Source organism: Pogona vitticeps, chromosome 6, assembly GCF_051106095.1.
Source record: "Pogona vitticeps strain Pit_001003342236 chromosome 6, PviZW2.1, whole genome shotgun sequence".
Lineage (NCBI taxonomy): Eukaryota > Metazoa > Chordata > Lepidosauria > Squamata > Agamidae > Pogona > Pogona vitticeps.
Window position 1 is genome coordinate 66,236,876 of NC_135788.1, and position 21,466 is coordinate 66,258,341.

The following is a 21,466-nucleotide window of genomic DNA, read 5'->3' on the forward strand; positions in this document are numbered from 1 at the left end:
TTCTTCACTATATTTCTTTCACATGGTTTAGATGATTTTAACCTTAGTTTCTAGTGATCATCTTTGGTAACTCTAACCTCTCCCCCTGTTTTTTATTTCAAAAGGCAGAGGGACATCTTTTAGGAAACATGCACACAACATGTCATTGGAGCTTTTGGTCTAATACAGCTTTTCTTCCTCAGCTTGCCTAACTCTGACAAGGGGTTTGGAAATCGGAAGATAGTTTTCGAGAATGCATTCTGTAGAGCAAGCATAGCAAGATTAGTTTACCTGCAAAGTTAAACAGTGTGTGTATTTTTTCATTGTACATGTTGCACCTACTCACACTTTTCTTCACCATTCTATTAAGTCCAAAACAGCCCTTCAAAATATTTTGGCACAGAGGAATTATAGCCCATCCCAGCCGTGCTTGCTTTTGTTCATTCACAGCAACTGTGTATCAGAACACATGACAGTATCCTCATCACATTAGCTGGTAACCTTCTTAGCTTTGTGGAAATTTAAGCCTAGGCCTCCCCAGTCTACACTGTAGCCTCTACAGGACTTTCTGTCACCACTTATCTCTGCCAACTTCATTTCCTGTGTATAAAATACTGTCAGTGAGCTCAAATGCTCAGTGACCGAAGATGTGGTCTTTAAAGGCCCCAGACCTATGATATCTTGCCTGCTTACTGCATCTGTGCATTGAAAAGAGGATTGCAGTGCTCAGAAAAAAAACTTATGCAGAATTGCTGTCTTTATTTCAGATTGGTGTGGTCAGAGTTGTGCACGCTCTGTGTTGCTGAAATATAATGTGATGTCCCTTGGCAACCCTAATTCTTTGCTAGGAAACACTGAAATCCATCTAAACTGGACAATTGGAATAACAGTGTTCCATATTGCCTCTGATATTCTGCCTTTTTATGATCCCACTTTGAGAAATGACATGTTTTCCAGAGCAGTATAGGCATACTTCTCATCAGTGTTGTTGTTTTAGAAGAGGTAGCTGTGTTAGTCTGTGCAGGCATACAAGGCAAATGCAGTGAGGCATACCTTCACTGTCACAAGAGCTGGAAATGTGCTCTCCAGAAAACCCTAAAGAAACTGAATTCTGCACCTCACTTCAGGTTCTGTCATTTTTCTGTACTGTGGAAATATGTGACAGACACAAAACTGTCTTTATTGATAACTTTTTGTTCTGTCTATGCTGCTGAAATAGTGAAGAGCAAAATTAAAGGACCTATTGTGAGCAGTCAACTTTATGTACACTCTGAGATTTATTCTAAGGTTCCTTGAAGAATTCTGTCCAGAATTCTGATTGCAGATTTGGTTATTGTAATTCTGAAGTCTCCCTGTGGTGAGTAATGAAAATATGGTTTACTGGCAACAGTCAGGTTTTTTAGTATGTTTTTGAGCCCCATCATCATTAGAAATATGCTTCAATGTTCAAACAGCCCTGTTGGTTGTGTCCAATAATCACAATCTATAGATGATGTCAAAACCACTGTTCTTCCTCTCTTGAGCAGTATCATGCAGGCTGCCAATTTTTTTTTTTTTGGCAGACAACACTGTGCAAATAACAGTATCCAATGCAAATTGATAAACTAAACAACCCCCCTTTTATTACGTTCATGATTTCCTTCCAAGATTTGAACGTGCCAGAGAAGGATATATCATTATTTCATTTTCAGTTTTTCTGTAATTTCCTTCTGGCTGTGAAGAAATGCTTTATCTCTCCATTGGATTTGGGTGTGCTCTCAACGTGTTACACCATCAGAGCTTTAAATATTGTATTTGAATATAAAAGACTCAAAGCACTGCCATGTCTTTTATTTTCTTTTGAAAGAGCTAACTCTGATCAGTCTGTTTTTAACTGGACTTTTTACCATGACATGACCATCATTAAACACTTCTAGGTTTTCACTGAGTCTACTCAAAGAGTAGAGCATTTGAATGGCTTTTTTTGCAGAACCCCAGAGAGTCTAATATTTGGTTGGATAACATCCTTATTCTTTTTAGTATTGGGGACTAAAACATAAAGCCACTATTTGTTTGAAAGCATGGCTAGAATTTTTTTTTTTCATAAGCAACCAAACGATACTTTTGTTTGAAAATCTAGGCAAATATATTTATTTGATTTGTGTCATCAGGATTAATTTGAGAATTTGTTATGAAATTCATTGAAACAGCAGTGCTGCAAGGTGCATCACAAGAATTCCTAGACAGGTATGATAGATTAAACTGTGAAGTCATTGTTATTGACCAAAATCCTGTTGTGTAGTTTGCCTGCCAAATTCAATTTGCATAAGCTGTTGCAAAATTCTCATTGAGATGGAAATCATATCTAGCATGCAGTTTCACAGGCACTCTTCTGCTACTAGTTGTGCAATCAGTTGCACAATGAGACATGCAGACTGCCTGGGTATACCCTATACAGACATACCTATGCTGTGCCAAGTGCAATAGGATTTCTGAGAAGGAAGAGCTGTAGCTCAGTAGTAGAGCACATATATGCTTTACATTGATGGTCCCAACCTTGGGTCCCCAGATGTTCTTGGACTGCTGTTCCCAGAAGCCTTTACCACCAGCTCTGCTTTATATAGAGAAGATGCCAAGTTTAGCCCTCAGCATCTTCAGACTGGGTTAGGAATGGATCCTAGGCTTGGAAAGGATTTCCTGGAGACCACTACCAGTCAGTGTCATCAGTACTGTAACAGACTGGGTACAATGCTGTGGCATCCACCCAGGTCATGAATATTCATATGCCATCTGCATAGACCAATGGGAGTGCTGGAGGGGCAGAGTCCGAAGATACAAGAGACACAGCAGGAGGAGGGGGAGTTAGTGTTAGAGAGATTGAGATTGAGAGCTGAGAGAGTTTTGGAATTTGGGTGGGAAAGTGGTGGTTGAGAGGGATAAAGGAGAATGTCTGTGTAAGAGTTAACATTGCTTGAAGTATCTACATCTGTGACAATAAACAACTTCTATTTGGTTCTTTTAAAAGGATATATGGCCTTGACCTCGATTATTAATAATAAGTATTGTTGATGAAATCAATTGGTGGCAGCTGAGGGACACATAGCATGAGGTCCTAGATTGGCGAAACAAATGGGGCCACATGGGGATCATGACAAACACAATTTCCCATATTCTTAAAAAACAACAGACAGTAGCACATTCCTCATTTTCCAAGAGAGCTTCCTAGGAGATGCCACTGAGTTTAAGATATCAGAACAGTGGATCAATCCTGTCATGATTTAAGTCTGAATTTCCTTACTTTGAGGGTTACAGCTTCAACCAACATTTTGCTAATTTAAACAGAAGCTTTAGTTTCTTTTGGAAATTATCTTGTTTTTTAAAACACAGGAACATGTACTCACAAAGCTGGAGGGAAAATTTGTCTTCACCAAACAAATTAATCCTGTTACATAGTGGGACGTGGTGGCGCTGTGGGCTAAACCGCAGAAGCCTGTGCTGCAGGGTCAGAAGACCAGCAGTCGTAAGATCGAATCCACGCGATGGAGTGAGCGCCCGTCGCTTGTCCCAGCTCCCGCCAACCTAGCGGTTCGAAAGCATGCAAATGCAAGTAGATAAATAGGGACCACCTTGGTGGGAAGGTAACAGCGTTCCGTGTCTAAGTCGCACTGGCCATGTGACCACGGAAGATTGTCTTCGGACAAACGCTGACTCTATGGCTTGGAAATAGGGATGAGCACCGCCCCCTAGAGTCAAACACGACTGGACAAAAATTGTCAAGGGGAACCTTTACCTTTACCTAGTGTGACAAAACCCTCTGAAATCTACCTGGCAGCAGGTAGGCAACAGAAAGGAGCTTACTGGATGAGAGAAAGCAGGAGGAGAACCAATTGAGAAGAAGAAGGAAAGGGTCAATTTTTTTTTCTCAAGGAGGGAGTGAAGAAGAGAGAGTTACCTTGTTTCCCAAGGAGAGAGGCAAAATTTTAGAGTGGGCAGTATAAAGTGAAACACTTTGTATCAGGGAGAGTAAGGTCTGTTGTGGGAAACCTGGCATGTATGATTAATGAGCCTCAAGCTAAAGTCCATGTAGTTAACAGTTGTTATATTTCAATAAAGATATTATTATTTGTTTAACTTTTAAAATCACATTGGCTCTTACTATTTCGGCTTAAGGGAAGCCTGGTAAAAGGACAGTTTAAAGGTGATTTGCCAGGTTAGGGCTAGTCACACATAATTAGTCCCGTGGAAGGCATATGGCATAACTCACAGAAATGTCTTGCTAGCTAGTGACAGATCTCCACCTTGAATTTCAGGATTTGTGTCTAAACCACCAGACCGGCACACACCCAAAAATCCATGCTTGTAATCACCAGCAATAAGTCACCATGAATGAATGTCATTTGATTTTTGTTGGTCAGTGTTTAAGTAAACAAAATAAATGATCAATAGCAACATAACAACTTGGACTCAACAGCATCTCCCAAGCAGTTGGATCACTAAAGAAGCCACGCCTAGTGACAGAGAAGTTGTTAAAGAGGTAGGTATTGCATATTACAATATGTTACAGTTATGCTACCCGAAGAGCTGTTAATGGGCTACTTAAAATTTTTCCCCAAAGAAACACCTTCCAGGATCAGATCAGTTCTACCAGAAGCTAGCCCTACCCATGGGAGAAGGGCTTAGAAAACATCAATTTCCCCCTGATAACTGCATCTCTTAACAGTCTATTTGTGCAGAAGGCTTAATTGGAGATGTCAAGCTTCCAGAAGGTGGTAGGGTTTTCGTGTAGAATTACAATATAAATATACAAACCATAATAATACTCAGGGCATAGGAAGGTGAGATTCAGCCCTGAATTAAAAACATTTATACTGTATTTGAGTAGTTTGCCATATAAAACAAATGAGGATTAGGTGTTGTACTGTATATATTGTTGGAGTGCAAGATCCATCATATTTCACTATTAGCTACGTGGGCTAGAGTTGGGGGAGTTGTCGTTCAAGAATATCTGGAAAATTCAACTATGTCTCCCCACCCCCATAGTGAAAGATGAACTGAAAATGGCACTTTGAAATTAATTTGAAAGTAACAGAAAAATAAAAAATACATTATTGTTCACCAAAATCCTTATCCAACTGTACTAAAGGCTTGATAGGAAAAACTAGCAACAGAGATGCTTACAGTCTTTGCCTAGCACTGTATTACTGGACTCATAATGAGGTAATATGTGGTATTTGAAATCAGCAAGTACAGTGGTCTAGTGCTGAACTTATATTGAGTAGGAGTGACATTTGTAATGTTAAGTGAAAGAAAAAAACCTAGATATTTATTTTTAACATAATTTTGTAAAATGCAGGAATAACATGTTTCTCAGCATTTACAGAAGCTCCTAGAATTGGCTTTCATGCTTTCAGTGTCTTCTGACAATCAATATGCAAAAGCCATTTGAGACTTTCTCTCTCTTGTGAGGAGAAGAACAGGTAGAAGGTGACCTCACAGGAAGAAAGGAAAACTAAGAGTACCCAGTTTGCACACAGAGTAGTCAAAAGGCAAATGGGGAAAACAATCCCTGGGCCATCTGCCCTGGCCGACTGGTTCAGATATACTGACTACATAGGTCAGTGCCCTGTTTCAACACACAGTAGCAGGATGCACTTGGAAAACATGTTGAGTGTTATGTTACTGTGTGTTCCCAGCAACTTCTTTGGTGCCTTTGCAAAGCAGATGGTAACAATATAAAGTAGCTTAGGAAAGGAAATGAAGGCTGCTTTTTCCAGCTGTGACTACAAGGAAATATTAGGTAGGCAGAATGTAATTTCCCAAATGGGAATCTATCCAGGGAAGCTCTAATCTGCCAAAACATGCATGAGCTGCTTAATGACCACAAGTAATCACAGTTTTGGATTTTCATTTCATCAAAGCAATGGCATCTCTCGCAGTATGATGTTCTGTTAAGCTGACTAAGCTTCACAAAGGCTTTCTGATTTTTATGTTACTCCAGTTCCTATGTGCTGTTCAGATACAGAAAAGTGGTGGTGCAGTATAGTTTACAATGAAAATATATAAACAGACCTTGGTTTCTTTAGATTTGCAAGCCTAGTCCTGCATGCAATCCTGCAACCAGTAAAATGCATTTTAACTCTCATTGATCTCACTGAGAGTTAAGAACACATATTTGGCACAAGACTACCGAAAACAAAAGATCACTTTGGGCTCAGTGTAGTATTGGTTTTCAATATTTGTTTTTATCCAGTTGGCTGCTGAGTTCCATTATCTCTGGCCTTGTCTTCCTACTATTGATTCTTAAAGCTAAATCTGATCTATAGTCATGTGGCTATATATTTTGTTGTAGACCTAAGTATCTGCCTTGCCACTTCTGAAGTCTGCTTAAACCCCTTTGACCAGCTTTGTTCATGGCAGTAGACGGGACGCCCCTCATCCTCATCTCACTGTTTTGACAACTCTCTTCTCTGAATATGTCTCCTTGCCTTGCCTCTGGCTTTCCATCCCCAGGTATGTTTGTCATTGCCGTGGGAACTTGTTCTACTGGTATATGCTTGGCTACTTGCAATGAACAGTGCATTGCCTGCCTGTCACAGGCGGCTTTTGGTCCAAGCAACGGTACAGTGCCTTTCCTCCAAATTTCAGGACAATGCACTCTTCTCTTTCTCAGATCATGTCCTGCTGTTTATATCCTATGAAAATAACTTCATCAGCTTTCTCCTGGCCCAGTGCAGTCATACCTCCCTATCACATGATTTCCCTTCCTTAGTAGTGGGATATGTGTGTACATTTTAACACAGCTCCAGTAAACGTTTTGCCTTTCAGAGGTTGTTGCACTAAAACTTTTCTGAGCCATCACCATTGACTATGCTGACTTGGGCCAGAGGAAGTGGCAGTCCAGGCAACATCTGGAGGGCTGCAGGCTGTCTTTTTTTTAATTCAGATATCTGTTCAAGAAAAAAAAAAGTAGAGGAAGAACTGTCCCTGTGGAATGTACTGTTACTTAACAAAAGAAATGGTCCCTGTGTTGCCTCTGTAGAATTTCCATTCACACACCTGTCTGTCTGTGCTATTGTAAGACCAAGCATTTGGGGGGGGGGGGCTGGCACAGTTTCCTGAGACCTGATATCACACTTTCTTCCTTCTTATCATTTCTGTATGTTTTATGCTATCAGCCAGATGATCATGAATGATCCCACTCATTTGTGCTGGCAAACTGGTGTGGCACATTTGTTAGTTCTCTGGACACCTTTCCAACTTGTATGAGTAACAACCCCCCTCTTTTCCCTCCCAAGGCTCCAATGATGAACCATTGGTCAGTTTTAGTTGGATCAACTAGACAACTTGCTAGTTGCTGAGATTCTTCTAAAAAGAGTGTTGAAATAAGTGGGCCTTTTGTTTTAGTGACTGCATGTTTTCAGATGTAATGTAAGGTGATATCCAGTGTTGATTTTGTTATGTATGCAGTGGCATAAGGAATTGCGTGAGGGGCTGTCCAGGCAGTTTCCCAGCGTTATAATCCACACAACCACACTAGTGGGCCTCCACTGGCATTACATTAAGACAGTTGTCTCTTTACTTGTTTTGTGGTTCATAAGGATTTTAATAAAAATATATCATATAAGCCTTGTATTTCCCAGGAAATTGTGATGGTTTATATTACAGTGAAAGAACATTGCTTGCTATTTTATTTTTTAAAAGTCAAGACAAATAAACATTCTGACTTTTAAAAATGTAAAATAGGAAGCAGTGCTCTTTCACTGTATACAAATTAGGTGACTGGGATCTTTTCCAAACCTCAGACTTAGATGAGGGGCATCTGCTTCCTTTTAAAATAGCAGTCCCATAGGTCACCTGCTTCTTCAGAAATGTTTTGAGAGCACAGGCAGGCATTCAGGGCTGATCTGAAGTTCAGTCATTTGTAGTGCAGTCTGGTATATGTCTGCTCAAAAGGGAGTCAGTGTATTGCACAGGATGACTTAAATCCAAATAAGTGAATTTAGGGCTCCAGACTCGGTTTACCTAAATGTCTATTAGAACTTTGTTTGGAAAAATCTGCATTCATACAGAAGAACTTTGTGTTATAATTTAACCCATGAAATATAGAGGAGATTCATCTACAAATATATTCCGTGAACTCGGAATGTAAAATTAGGAGTGCTCTCAGTGTTACATTTCATAGCTTTGATAATGTCAGGGGCCAGGCAGGGTTGTCTTCTCAGTCTATTGCAAATATGAACCAGCTTTTCAAGTGAAGAAAGGGAAGGCAGAAGTGATAGTTGTATACCTAGTACCACCAAAGATAAATGTCAATCTTTAGTAGTTTGTTCTGCACAGAAGAAATTCCTCTTTTCTTGAGAGCATGGCAGGTGTATGACATTAAGCATATTTTTTCTTTTTTTCTGATGGGGTGGACAGGCTGGATAGGCTATGCTCTGTGGCATTGCATAGTGTTAAGGATATTGTACTGTTCTGCACCAGCTCTTAAGTTGAATCAAACATCTGAGAAGGCTCTCCTTTTCTGGCTAATGCCTCCAGAATTCTAGCTGGGGCATGGAGACTTTTGGGTGTTGTAGTTGAGAAAATAAGAATATCCCATTCCTAGCTTTCTGTCTCTCAAAAACGATGTTTGGTGGAGAAAATGAAAAAAAAGGAACCATCAGAAAAGCAGGGAGATTAATGCAGTGTGCTTTTCTGATTTGCCCTCACTTAACAATGGCATACAACTGTTATGCAGTCAAAGAACGTTTGGAAGTTCGGAGGACTACCTGTTTCAGCTACAGGTCAAATGCTGTGGAATTGCATATTTCCTTCTTTAGCAGGTTACCTCCTAAAATAACATCTAGATGTTTAATTCTCCCATTCTATAATATCAGTTCATATCCCTCTACTTCTGGTGATTTCTTCCAAATGATTTGAGAGCAGCTTTCACATCACTTTCTAAAACTGCATGTTCTTCATCAGAGGATTTATCTTTGAATGAATCTTCTTAGCTTTGCAGCAATTCTGTATAATTCTTCAGTATATTGTTTCCACTGTCTCTTTATTTTATCCTGGTCACATTGTATGTTTCCCTGTTGATCTTTCTATATCCCTAACCTAGGTTGATCCCTTTCCCATAATATCCCTTTCATTTCTGGGATATTATGGAAAAGAAATTTTGTTTTTCCTTCATTGTTGTCTCCTTCTGTTTCTTTGCATTGATTGTTATTGTTGTTACAGTATGTGCTGTCAAGTTGAAACCAACTTGTAGCAACCCTAATAGGGCTTTCTAGGTCAGTGAGATATTTAAGGAATGGTTTAACCAATTCTATATCCCCAATGCATGGAGATTTGAATCCTGGTTTCCAGAGTCCTCGTCTATCACTCTGCCCACTATACCATACTAGGTATTGATTGTTATAATAGTTCTCTTTGTCTTTACTTCCAAGTAGCTGAAAAGCTGCATTTAGGGTTCTAACCCTGTTTCTGTTACTTTGTATCTTCTTCTTCTTCTTCTTTGCTCTTTGAAATAATCTTTATTGAATGAACATGAAACAGCAACAATAGCAACAACAATAAAATAGTATAGGCCTTTCCCCAGGAATGCATAAACTGAAATAGTTTTTTCACATTGTTGGAATCTGTATCAGATTAAAATATCACATCAAAAATTGACATGGGAGGCTGGTGGAAAATAAGTTTTGTAATTCTTTTTAACATCTGGTGAAGCTTGACTAAAGTAACATTTTATATATGAACATTTTATATTCTTTCCTGTTAATATCTCTGATTTCATTCAATTTTGGAGGCAGAACCCGGCAAAAAATAACTTAAAAGCTGTTAGGATTGTGTCTAACCTTTACCTTTCTAAGATAAAGGCTGCAAAGAAAGCTTACTTTGCTGTCTGGATAAATGAAGCTTTCAACCAGCAGGCGGAATTATTCCTCATAGTACATGAGCAATCCGGAATTGGCCATAGTGATTGGCTTCCCCCTAGAATCTCACCTGACCAATCTGCAGCATTTTTAAAGCTCAAGTGGAGGCCATCAGCCAGGACCTAACCCCATATTTGAAACCAGTAGAGTGAAACAAGACATCCAGCACACCGTCTTCCCTGGTGAGAATTATTCGTTTCAGCCGGTGACGTCACTTGAAGTTGACAAGGCACTTGTTCACTGCCATGCCACCACCTCCTCCCTTGACCCTTGCCCGTCCTGGCTAATCAAAGCAGCCAGGCCTGTGGCAACTGAATGGGCCACTGCAATAATTAATGGGTCTCTCCAGGAGGGCAGGGTTCCCCTTGCCCTCAAGGAGACACTCATTAGGCCCATTAGGAAGAAACCGAACTTGGCGGCAGATGACATTGGAAATTACAGGCCCGTCGCCAATGTTTCCTTCCTCAGCAAAGTGGTCAAGAGGGTGGTGGCTGACCAGCTTCAGATGCTTTTGGATGAAAGCAGTGCCCTGGACCTATTTCAGTCGGGTACAGAAATGGCACTGGGCACACTGTTGGATGACCTGTTGTGGGAAGCTGATGGGGGCAATATGTTCTTGTTGGTTCTCCTTGACATCTCAGCTGCTTTTGATACCGTCAACCACGGTATCATCCTGGGACGGCTTTCTGAATTGAGAATTGGTGGCCTGGCTCTTGCCTGGCTCCAGTCCTTCTTGGAGGAGCATTCCCAGAGAATTCAGCTTTGAGAGAATATTTTGGCCCCGTGGCTCCTCAATTGCGGGGTGCCGCAGGGGTTGATCATCTCTCCAATGCTGTTTAATATCTATATGAGGCTGTTGGGAGGGGTCATCCAGTATGCTGATGACACGCAGCTCGACATCTCCTTTTTTCCAACAGCAGTGGATGCCATTGTGTCCCTTGAGCTCTGCCTGGGGGCTCTACTGCAGTGGATGCAGGAGAATGGACTTAGGGTGAGCCCAGACAAGATGGAGGTCTTGAGGGTGAGCACCCCTCCTATTAGTGGTTTGGGAAGCTCCCTCTCTTTTGGAGGAGTGACTCTCACCACAGAGAGTGGGGCTGGCAGCTTAGGGGTCTTGACCCAGCGCTTACCATGGAGTCTCAGGTAGCGTCTGTGGTCCATCTTCATCTTTGGTGGATTGCCCAGCTGCGCTTCTATCTTGATGTTGGGGCGCTCACCACTCTGGTCCATGCACTCGTAATCTCAAGATTAGACTACTGTAATGCGCTCTACGTGGAGCTGCCCTTGAAATTGATGCGGAAACACAGCCGCCAGATTAACTGGGGTGAAAAAATGCCATCTAGCAGCCTTACACTGGTTGCCCATCCATTTCTACATTGACTTCAAGGTGTTAATGCTTATATATAAAGGTCTAAATTGTTTAGGACCTCGATACGTGACAGAGCACCTGCTCCCATCTAGTTCTACTCATATCACTCGATCTAGCCAGGCTGGGGGGCTGAAGGGCTTGACCCCGAGGGAGGCCTGGAAGGAGGGAACTAGAAACTGGGCCTTCTCGGCAGTGGCCCCTCACCTCTGGAATATCCTGCCCCTTGCAATTCGCCTGGCACCCTCGCTGTGAGTTTTTAAGAACAAACTGAAGACTTCCCCCCTTCCATTTTTAAATTCCCTATGTCTTATCCTCTTGGAATTTTCTTATCTCTTTGTTATTTGATATTGTGTGTTCTAAATTTTGTTTTATATTCAGAATATAAGCTGCCCAAAGTAGAATCATTGAATCTAGATGGGCGGGGTAAAATCCGGAAAAATAAATAAAGTAAATAAAATAATTTCTGGTTCAACTGAGTTTAGTAGCACAAACTTGGTCTTCACATATTTTTTAAATTCTTCAGATTATTCTGTGGCACAATGCTTTTTTTAAATGTTCAGCTTTTTAAAAAATATTTGTGTTCAAGCTAATTTTTAGTATTAACCATTCATTGCTTATACCACAGTTGGCCCTGTTTTTGAATAGAGAAAATACTATACAGCTTTTCTATTTTGTTGTTCTTCAATAGGCAGAATTGCTTTCAGCTATATAATCTGTTAGTTTTCTATGTGGGTCATCTGGTGACATCCATGTCTGCAGACAACTATTATGTTGCCTGAGGCACATATAATAAATTGTTGGCTTGTCAGAATTCTACGATTTGCTGTTCTGCTTTGCTTTTCACTCTTGTGCCAAATTGTCCTCTGACATTTCGTTCTGGTTTATTTACTTACAGTATTTTGAATTCCTACCACCCATAATTTTCAGCACCTCCTGTTTTGGTGTGTTATCAGTGTCCTCCTGGATATTTGCATACATGCTTTTCAGTTTCCTCTTCAGTATCTGTAACTGGAATATAGATTTGAGTTACATCTATTTTGATAAGTTTGTGTTTGTGTAGTCTTATTGGTACTATTCAACCAAACTATACATGTTAGCTCCTGATTGCTTGTGTTATGTGTTGCCTCACTATTAAACCCACACCATTTCTCCTGAGTTTATCATTTTGAAAGTAATATTTATTGTGGTTGTTGTGGGGTTTTTTGGGTTCTTTGACCGTGTTCTGAAGGTTGTTCTTCCTAACGTTTTGTCAGTCTCTGTGGCCAGCATCTTCACAGGACAGGAGTAGCACACTGTGCTCTGGTGCAGTTAGTTGGAGAGTTGAATATTTATAGCTGTGGGTTCAGCTTTTGTCCTGTTCAGGAGATGGGTGATAATGGTGATCAATGTGTTTTTGTTGTGGGTCTATTGTTGTGATAAGGAGGAGAGATTATCTGTCACTGTGCTTGATGGGTGTCAGCTGGTCTTTTGTGTGTAGTGATCACCAATCCTTGTGGCTGGGTAGAGTCCGTGACCTCTACCCAGCCACAGATTAAATCAACCGGAAAAATCAGCAGTAGCTGAACACGCCCTAAAACAAGCTGGACATGATATTCTATTTCAGTATACTGAAATACTGGACAACACCAGCAATCATTACGTTAGACTGCACAGGAAAGCCATTGAAATCCACAAACGTCAGCAGAGTTTCAACAAAAAAGAAAGTTAAAAACTGAATAAAGCTTGGCTCCCAGCACTGAAAAATACAGCCTGCAAAAGGTCACGAACCCTACCCAGCCACAAGGACTGGTGATCACTACACACAAAAGACCAGCTAACGATGCCCATCAAGCACAGTGACCTTGGGCCTCCAAATCTTCTTGGATTACATCTCCCAGAAGCCTTCATCACCACCTCTACTGACCAGGATTTCTGGAAGTTGAAGTCCACGAACATCTGGAGGCCAAGGTTGGGGACCACTGCTCTATAGGGCTCCTGATCTACAGATTCCCTGTGAGAGATTTATAAGCAACAGTACATTTTATAGATATGTGTCTTTTACACGTCTGACAAGGAATTAAATTGTGGTCTCAGAAGATATTGTACCTTGTTTATATTCAATTAATTCTTCATTCTTGGATACCCTTTAGTATTTTGACTTGAAAATTCAAAAAAGAACCCTTTTCTTCTTTAAAACATTGCTTTAGCAAGCAAGCATTTAAGTAAATAAGAGGAAAAAATGTAAAATATACTTGGAATGCAGTATACAAATGTATATTGCAAAAAACACAGTCCTCTAATACAAAACCTTCTAGTTCGTATATGTAGATAGCATTTCTTTCTATATAAAATCTTGCTTCTATTAAAATATGAACTTCTGTTTAAACAGCATAAAACTTAGTGATTAAACTAAAAGTTAATCATTAAAGGTTTAGTGATTAAAGGGGATTTAAAAATCTATTTCCCTTTAGTGAAAGGCTATTTTCTTAGCAAAAAGCTATCACTTAGATGAAACTCTCGTGGTTGTTTAGTAGTTAAATTGTGTCCGACTCTTTGTGACCCCATGGACCCGAGCATGCCAGGCCCTCCTGTCTTCCACTGCCTCACGGAGTGGGAAAGTCTCATATACTGTACATAGTCACTTACATATTACTATTTTTAAAAAAATTGAGCAAAACACAAGCATAGTAAATAATTCACATCACGTTAGATAATTCTCACCCACTTTCCAGCAGAGATTTCTCCCTTGTTTGCAAAAAATAAAAATAAAAATTCCTACTAATTATTTTACTTCAAGGACAGCATCCAGTGGGCTGGACTCACTCCACATTATTATGAGACTTCTTACATTATCCTTTTTACTCACCCCATCTCACCCCATTGACCCTTGGCCCCTTACACAAGAGCTGGTAGTGCAGTTGATATTAGAACATTCTGAAGTTCTCACTGTAATGGCCATGAAATGTTTCGTAACTTGTAAAAACCCAAGCATATCTTGTGGTTTAAGTATATTGACTAAGAATAGGAGATGCTTTATCCATTTGTGAAGTACTTTGCATTTATATTCTAGTATACAGTACTAATTTGGCGTGATTTTACATAAATCCAGTACATGTGGGTGACAACTGTATTGTTTAAATCTGGCATTCATTCTGGTGAGAGATTTGATAGTTTTGAATTGAGGTAACATTTTACTGCTTTCTAGACCATAGAATTCGGACAGATACTTTAAAAAAATATCCTCTTTAAAACATTTTTCATTAGGAACGAAGTAGATCCAATTCAAAAGGACTAATCTCTGCCATTTTTAAAGAGTCATTTTGCTCCTTACAAAAAATTTTTTTGAAAAGCTGCTCCCACCTGGGCCTTATGCAATAAAAATGAAAAGCCAAAGGAAAAACCTCAGTGTATTAAAATGTAGAGTGAAGAGGAAGAAGTTGAAAAGCAGCCCTTGATGGGAGCATGCCTCAAGAAAGCTAAGAGTTTTAGATGGATCAGTACCCTTGGGTCTCATCTTTTGGGAACAGCAAATATGCTATTTTAAACAGCCATTGAAAGCTGTTGCCTGGAATGATGTAAGATTTTTGCATACAAACTAGGAAGCCTTGATTACCTCTTTAAGTTTATACTAAGCTTGTCACAAGACACACTTGGATTACTAGTACTTACAATTTCACAAAAGTTATCAAGCTGTTCTCTTGTTTGGGAATACTGCCTAGCATATAGGAGAATGTTTACTTTTTGTTACTCAGGGTCCTTTGACCATAAATTACCATTTTATTATTGTTGTTGTTTCAACTTATATACCACCCCATAGTGCTAGAGCACTTCCTGAGCAGTTTACAAAATTATGCAAGGAACATTGTTAAGTCCACTAACTTATATTAATGGTTATGTTTAAATATGTATACTGTATTTTAAATCTGAACAGAAATTCAACTCAAATTTTGGTTATGTTATATTATGTTATGTTGTTTTATTATGAGGCCTTTTGTGCTAAAGCAATAAATTGAATTGATTTATTTGTTCAGGGATTTTTTCTTACTTTTTTAAAGCTCAGAAGCAAGATCACATACTGCAAAATGTCAGGAAGAGCAAAGTTTGAGTTTTTATGCACCAAAACAAGTGAAATAGTTAGCACCAGGGATAGCTCTGAATGTTGTTGAGGATAGAAGCCAAACCAGACAGACTTGAGTTTGCCAGCCAGACCTAGACTGGAACCTTCTCTGGACAGTTCCCTCTGTCCCTCACAAGTGAGATGTTTGCTCTTAAAGCCAGTGCCCAAAATTCAGTGTGGGTTGAAAGGGGCAGAAATCACAGCTATATTAAAAACCTCCTGTTGAATATTTTAAAGAACAAATAGCAAAAACAGCTATTTAGTTTTCTTCTTTATTTGTTGTGGGTACATGCTAAAAGTTCCAGTAAGATTATCCACCCAGGAAATAGCCCTGGCAACAGTTGTGTCCTGGAATTTTCTGTACATCACTATGGATTTTTCTTTTCGGTTTCCCTTTCTGTGTGCTAAAGAGTATTGTCATCTGCTGGTGTATTTATGGGTGTCTGTTGGTCAAATTGTTGTTGATGACTCATCTTAAAGAGGTAGCAGTGTGTGGGGGAATGGCATCTTTGGTCCACTGTGCCCAATGGGAAGTTTTCCCTCAAGCATGCAGCTGTGGGGAATGGCATGGCAAACTTTCTCTAGATTGCAGTTGAGAAGTTAAGACTTGGGTTTCTAACAAATGGATTTAATAAAGAAAAGGGAACGGTGGTCCACTGTCCCCTTTTCTTTTTATTCTTGTGATGGAAACCTTTGCTTCCAGGGTCACAAAGAACTATAAAATTCTAGAGCAGATGGAGAAGAGTTTAAATTGAAGAGTTATGCTAATGAGGGAAAAATTGTTGTTGATGGCTTTTAAAATTCTTTTAAAATTCAACCATGCTTCTGAGGAAGATGTGGGGTCCGGGATTCTTAATACCAGGTTCAACGACCAAACCTCTTCTTGTTGGTGGGTTTGTGGAGGGCATTGTGTCACCAGTGCACAGAGCATTTCGCCCACTCTCATTCTTGTGGGCACTCTTCACTCGGACCTCTCTTGAGGAGTCCTCTCTTCCTTAAGAGACCACCCTTCTTAGGGTACACTAGGACTGTCCATTCTGAACCCTTCCTGTTCTGTAAGCCCTCCTCTCTTCTCCTTTCTCTGCTCTTTCTTTTCCCATTCTCCCCAATAGGAAGGTGTAGGAGGTGGCCTATGTTTCTGCTTCCTTTTGATCTCCTCTATTGTCAGTTTCATACAAATCATCTGATGGGTCTACAAATCTTCCAAATCAAGCCACCCCATCCCATCAGCAGTTCTTCCTCGCCAAGATCTCTCTTCTGTTCCTGGACTCCTTCTCCTATCTCTATCTTCTCTTCTCCTCTTCTGCCTCTGCCACCCAATCATCTATCCCTTTTATCTATCATTATGTTTTTCTCCTCTGTTTCTGCCACCAGATATGCCTCTACAGTTGATCCTCTGTCATTCTCTGTTTCCCACCTGATAGCTCTCCTCCCCTCTCCATTCTTTTCTAGTCCATTCGGTGCATAGCTCCCACAGAGGGTAAGATATTGTAGACAGTCTCAGAAGCGGGAGGGCTGGTGCACACACAGCATCAGACAGGTCTGGGGCTCCTCCACAATCTTCAGATTTTGAAAATAATTCACATAATTATCTTTGGATTTTAAAAAACAGTCTATAAAAATATACGTAACTTTAGGGGGTGGAGCAAAGGGCAGCAAGAACAGGGGAAATTCCAGGGCTCTGGATTCCCCTGGGTTTACTCTGAGTCAGCGGACCCCCCAGGAGAAGGGGGGCAAGTTTTCCACAGGAGAGTGGACTTGCAGCAAGTGGAACTTTGGAAATGCCAAATTTCAGACGGCGGCCTGTCTTTTGGAAGAGTTTCCCTTCCCACATGCAACTGTCTCATAAAGTCGCCATGATAGTGAGTTAACTGCCCAGAGAGGGGGAAGGTATGAAGATTTATTATCTGACTGCAGGAACAGAGATTAATGACCTGCTGTTAAGCTACAGATGTGTTCTTTTGGAAGCTGATAAAGAGGAAGATCTCAAGCGGCATAATGCCTGTAACGTTGGAGTTTTTCTTACTGCGTCACAACTGACAGAACTCGGAAAACGAAACCAACTTTGTTTTTTCTCTCTCTCTTAACTCTTCCTCCCAAAGAACTGGCTTTTCATAAATTCAGGACTTAAGAACTTTAAATAACTCCGCACAATTTAATCTATGTGACTCTTCATCAAGCTACAAGGTGGATTATAAATCAATAACATCCTTGGCATGGCTAGAGTTACGATTAGAGTCTCCTTCACAAGACTTTAAGTGCAGACTATCTAATAAATCATGAGGGAAATCTGAATAATTAACCTACTGACTGTTACGGCCATGGATGGAGGGGGAGACTCATTACTAGAACCCACAATGGAGATTTATTTTAAGAGATTTCTTCAAGAATTCTAGTTGGACATAATCAAATCAAGGCTCAGTTTTTAGAAGTGAGGACAGAATTTAAGATGACACTTCTTGGACTGCATGAAAAGATAGAGAGTGAAGACAAACAGCTTAAACAAACCACAGAATTTAATGAACAACTACTATCGTCAGAGAGAGAGAGAGAGAGAGAGAGAGAGAGATTGTTTTTCTCAAAAAGTTGGACAAGATGCTCAAAAAGGATGAAAGGGGAGGTTGGAAAGAAGGGAGAAAGCATTTTGAGACTGTTCCGACAGGAAAGAATGTAAAGGGGAGAAATGGGCAAATTTGAGGGCAGAAATTTATGATCAGAGATCGGACAGATCTATGTTGCTCCAAAACCAAGCCACTGACTACATTGGGATGAAATTAGTAAACTGGATAGAAAATGTCTTAAAGAGCTATTATAGATGGCATTTCAAAACTGCCAAAAAAAGAGGCAAGAGGCCAATTCTGGATTGATAAAACTTGAGCTGATAAGCAAAAATGAAAAGGGAGAAAGTTACTTGCTGAATAAATAATAGAAATCATTGGTTTGAGATATATGTATTTACATATAAAGTAACATGAGTAATATACTATAAGCAAATTTGGCCAGATATGAAACTTAATGCTAGACAAGCACATGTAATTTATGAACTTTAGAAATGATGATGAATAATAATATTGCATGCTTTTGTTTTCGAGGCACGTATATTGAGATATCAAATATGTGTGAATTACAATAGTGACTATGTTGACAAGATTAGACATATAGTATCTTTTTGTCTATAAGAATGGAGATTTTTGATGAATGAACTGGTCAGTGTGGATTTTATTGGTGGATAAGTAATCTTAAAGAGCAAATGAGAAATGTTTATGATGAGAATTGGATAGATGGAAATGCAGGTGAGAGAATTCATAAAATTTATTGTAAATTTAAGATGTTAGACACTTGATATATAAAATAGGGATATGAAATATAACATATGTAGATGCACACAGATATACTATGATGTGGTATGGGAATAAGGCATAAGATCTGCTATAGTCAGAAATTATATAATGGATAAGTTGGTATGGGAAATACCTCTCCGCTTATATGTTTTGTTGGTCTTATGTGTTCTTGATTGTCTTGTAGGTTTTTGTTTGTTCTGTATGTATGTATGTCTCAAAAATAATAAAATGGTTTTTATTATATATATATATTTTATGAGACAAATTTATAAATTATTGCTCCAGTTTGGTACTGAGCTATAAGCTGGAAAAACCTATGGACAAAGGGCATTAAATTTACAGCCTGTCAAATTCTAAGGGGAAATTGGTATAATCAGAGTAATATAAGCTGTAATAATATAACTCAGAAGTTGAAAACAAAAAAAGGGAAAACACTTTTGAACATTATAATTATAATACTGTACAGTTTCATTTAATTTTTGTTTCTCTGTTTTTGCTTGTAATAGTATGCAACTATATGACATCCAATATTTTTTTTAGTTATCAAAATTCCCCCTACTCATTTTCCTTTCTGTATTCCCTACTCTGAGAAATAATTTTTTAAAAAAGGAAGAAGTTAAGAATTGTAGTAGTGAAAAATGAGAATGCATCTTATCAAAGAAAAGCACAATCATAGCCACATTGTAGTCATTTAGCACAGCCTGTGCTTTGACTCATAGGAAAGATAACATTCCCTGCTTCACTCCTGTCACCTGGAGAAGGGCTTCATCAAAAAGTCTCAAGACACAGGCAGGTTCAAGCAGCAGATTCATATCTTTGGCTTATCAAGAGGTTTTTGGCAGCTAGATACAAGTAATTTCAATAACTTCAGTACAAAATGCAAGTAACTTCAGTAATGCTGAAATGTTTGTATTTAACTTGATATGCTAAACAACTATTTCACTTATTCACCTCACTACATTTCTAACATTATTGCTTCTTGCCTTTTCACAGAATCATGTGAACCCAGCAATGGATTTTACACAGACTCCTCCAGGAATGCTGGCCCTGGACAACATGCTGTATTTTGCCAAACATCAGCAGGATGCTTATATCAGGGTAAGAATTCTTTCTGCTAACAGGCAGTATATGGTGATGACACAACCTCCCCCCCACACACACACTTTCTTCTTTCTTTCCCATTTCCCTTTGTTTTTCTTTTTTCATCCTTCATTTAAGGAAAGCAGATGGGCTCAAGACATTGCAAGTAGCAAATAATTGCCAAACGGCAATGTCATAAAGAAACATGGCATTTCTGTGTAAGCACTGATGAATGCTGAATAGCAACCACAGATTTGTTTCCAAATGGATGTAAATGCCATCCCAGTTGATGATTTGAAGGCCTGAAGACCTCTTCTGCATGCCTAGAGTCTCAAGAGGAAGGAATCGGCTGTGATTGATTTCACCTAGACATGGGGAATAAAGGACGGCTGATTCATTCTCCTGTTTTCCTTTCTTCATTCCCTACCCACTGCTTGCCTACGTGCCTTATTTAAAAGGTAGCAGTGAGCTATATTTTGTTTCTTTTGCATATACTTTCTGACATTTTTCAAGAGTGTGCCTGAGTAAACTTTCCTAGCCAGTATGGAGGCAGAGGAATGGAAGATTTCAGAATGGAACAGTATAGACAGTCATCCAGTATTCCTCAGTCTTGATGACTTAATTCACAGAAGTAGAAAATAGCTGTGCAATTCGGAAAAACTATAGACAATGAAAAATGGTACTGGCAAATTCTCTGTTTTTAAAAAAAGACTAACCTACTGGCAAATCCTATATTAAAACATTACAAATATGAGATATTCTATTTTGAAAAAATTAACTCAAGTTACAATAGTTAACCTATAGCCTTGATTAAATAATGTAATACCAAATATCTCAGTGTTTTATAAAGGGCACCCTAACATCCAAGAAAGTAAGAAATGAGAGGGCAAGAAGAGAGAAAGACTCCTAAATAAAATGTCACAAGGTTAGGCAAAGGTAAAGGTTGCCCTTGACATTTAGTCCAGTCGTGTCCGACTCTAGGGGGCGGTGCTCATCTCCGTTTCTAACCCATAGAGCCAGCGTTTTTGTCCAAAGACAGTTTCCATGGTCACGTGGCCAGCGCAACTAGACACGGAACGCTGTTACCTTCCCACCGAGGTGGTACCTATTTATCTATTCACATTTACATGTTTTTGAACTGCTAGGTCAGCAGGAGCTTGGACAAGCAACGGGAGCTCACTCCGTTGTATGGATTCGATCTTACGACTGCTTGGTTTTCTGACCTTGCAGCACAGAGGCTTCTGCAGTTTAACTCACAGGACCACCACGTCCCAAGGTTAGAAGACAGTAAAGAGTACTGACTTTCCAGTCTGTCTTTTCAGAGACATATCTACCGTGGCCTTTAAAGCAAACAGTGATATCATGGATTGTAGTGAATGTTAAATGCGGATAAACAGCACAGTCTTTTGCACATCTACCCAGAAATCAGCCCTGCTAGGTTCAAGGCGCCTTGCTGTCAAGTAAATGCGTAGAGGGATTGCTAAAGGTACTCACATGTAATGAGATTGTGACTGCCTGAGTGGGTGTCTGCCTATGTGAGAGAAATATTTTTTCTTTAAATGGGATGTGCTATTAAAAGTATATTGTCTATACTGAACAGCTAATGATGTTAATGACAGTCTTTCAGTCCTTTGTTGGACTAATGGATTTACAATATTCTTAAAAATACAATTTCATAAGTATCTGAGAAAAACATAATTACTAA

General features: G+C 39.5%; 1 protein-coding gene across 1 annotated transcript in view; it reads left to right on the top strand.

Moving 5' to 3' along the window:
- The window catches only part of ELMO1 (engulfment and cell motility 1), a 427,005-nt gene that overhangs the window by 218,664 nt on the left and 186,875 nt on the right, over nt 1-21,466 (top strand). The window contains exon 14 of the mRNA XM_020788158.3: nt 19,675-19,779. Within this exon, the coding sequence (XP_020643817.2) occupies nt 19,675-19,779 (105 nt within the window). The remainder of the gene's footprint in view (nt 1-19,674; nt 19,780-21,466) is intronic.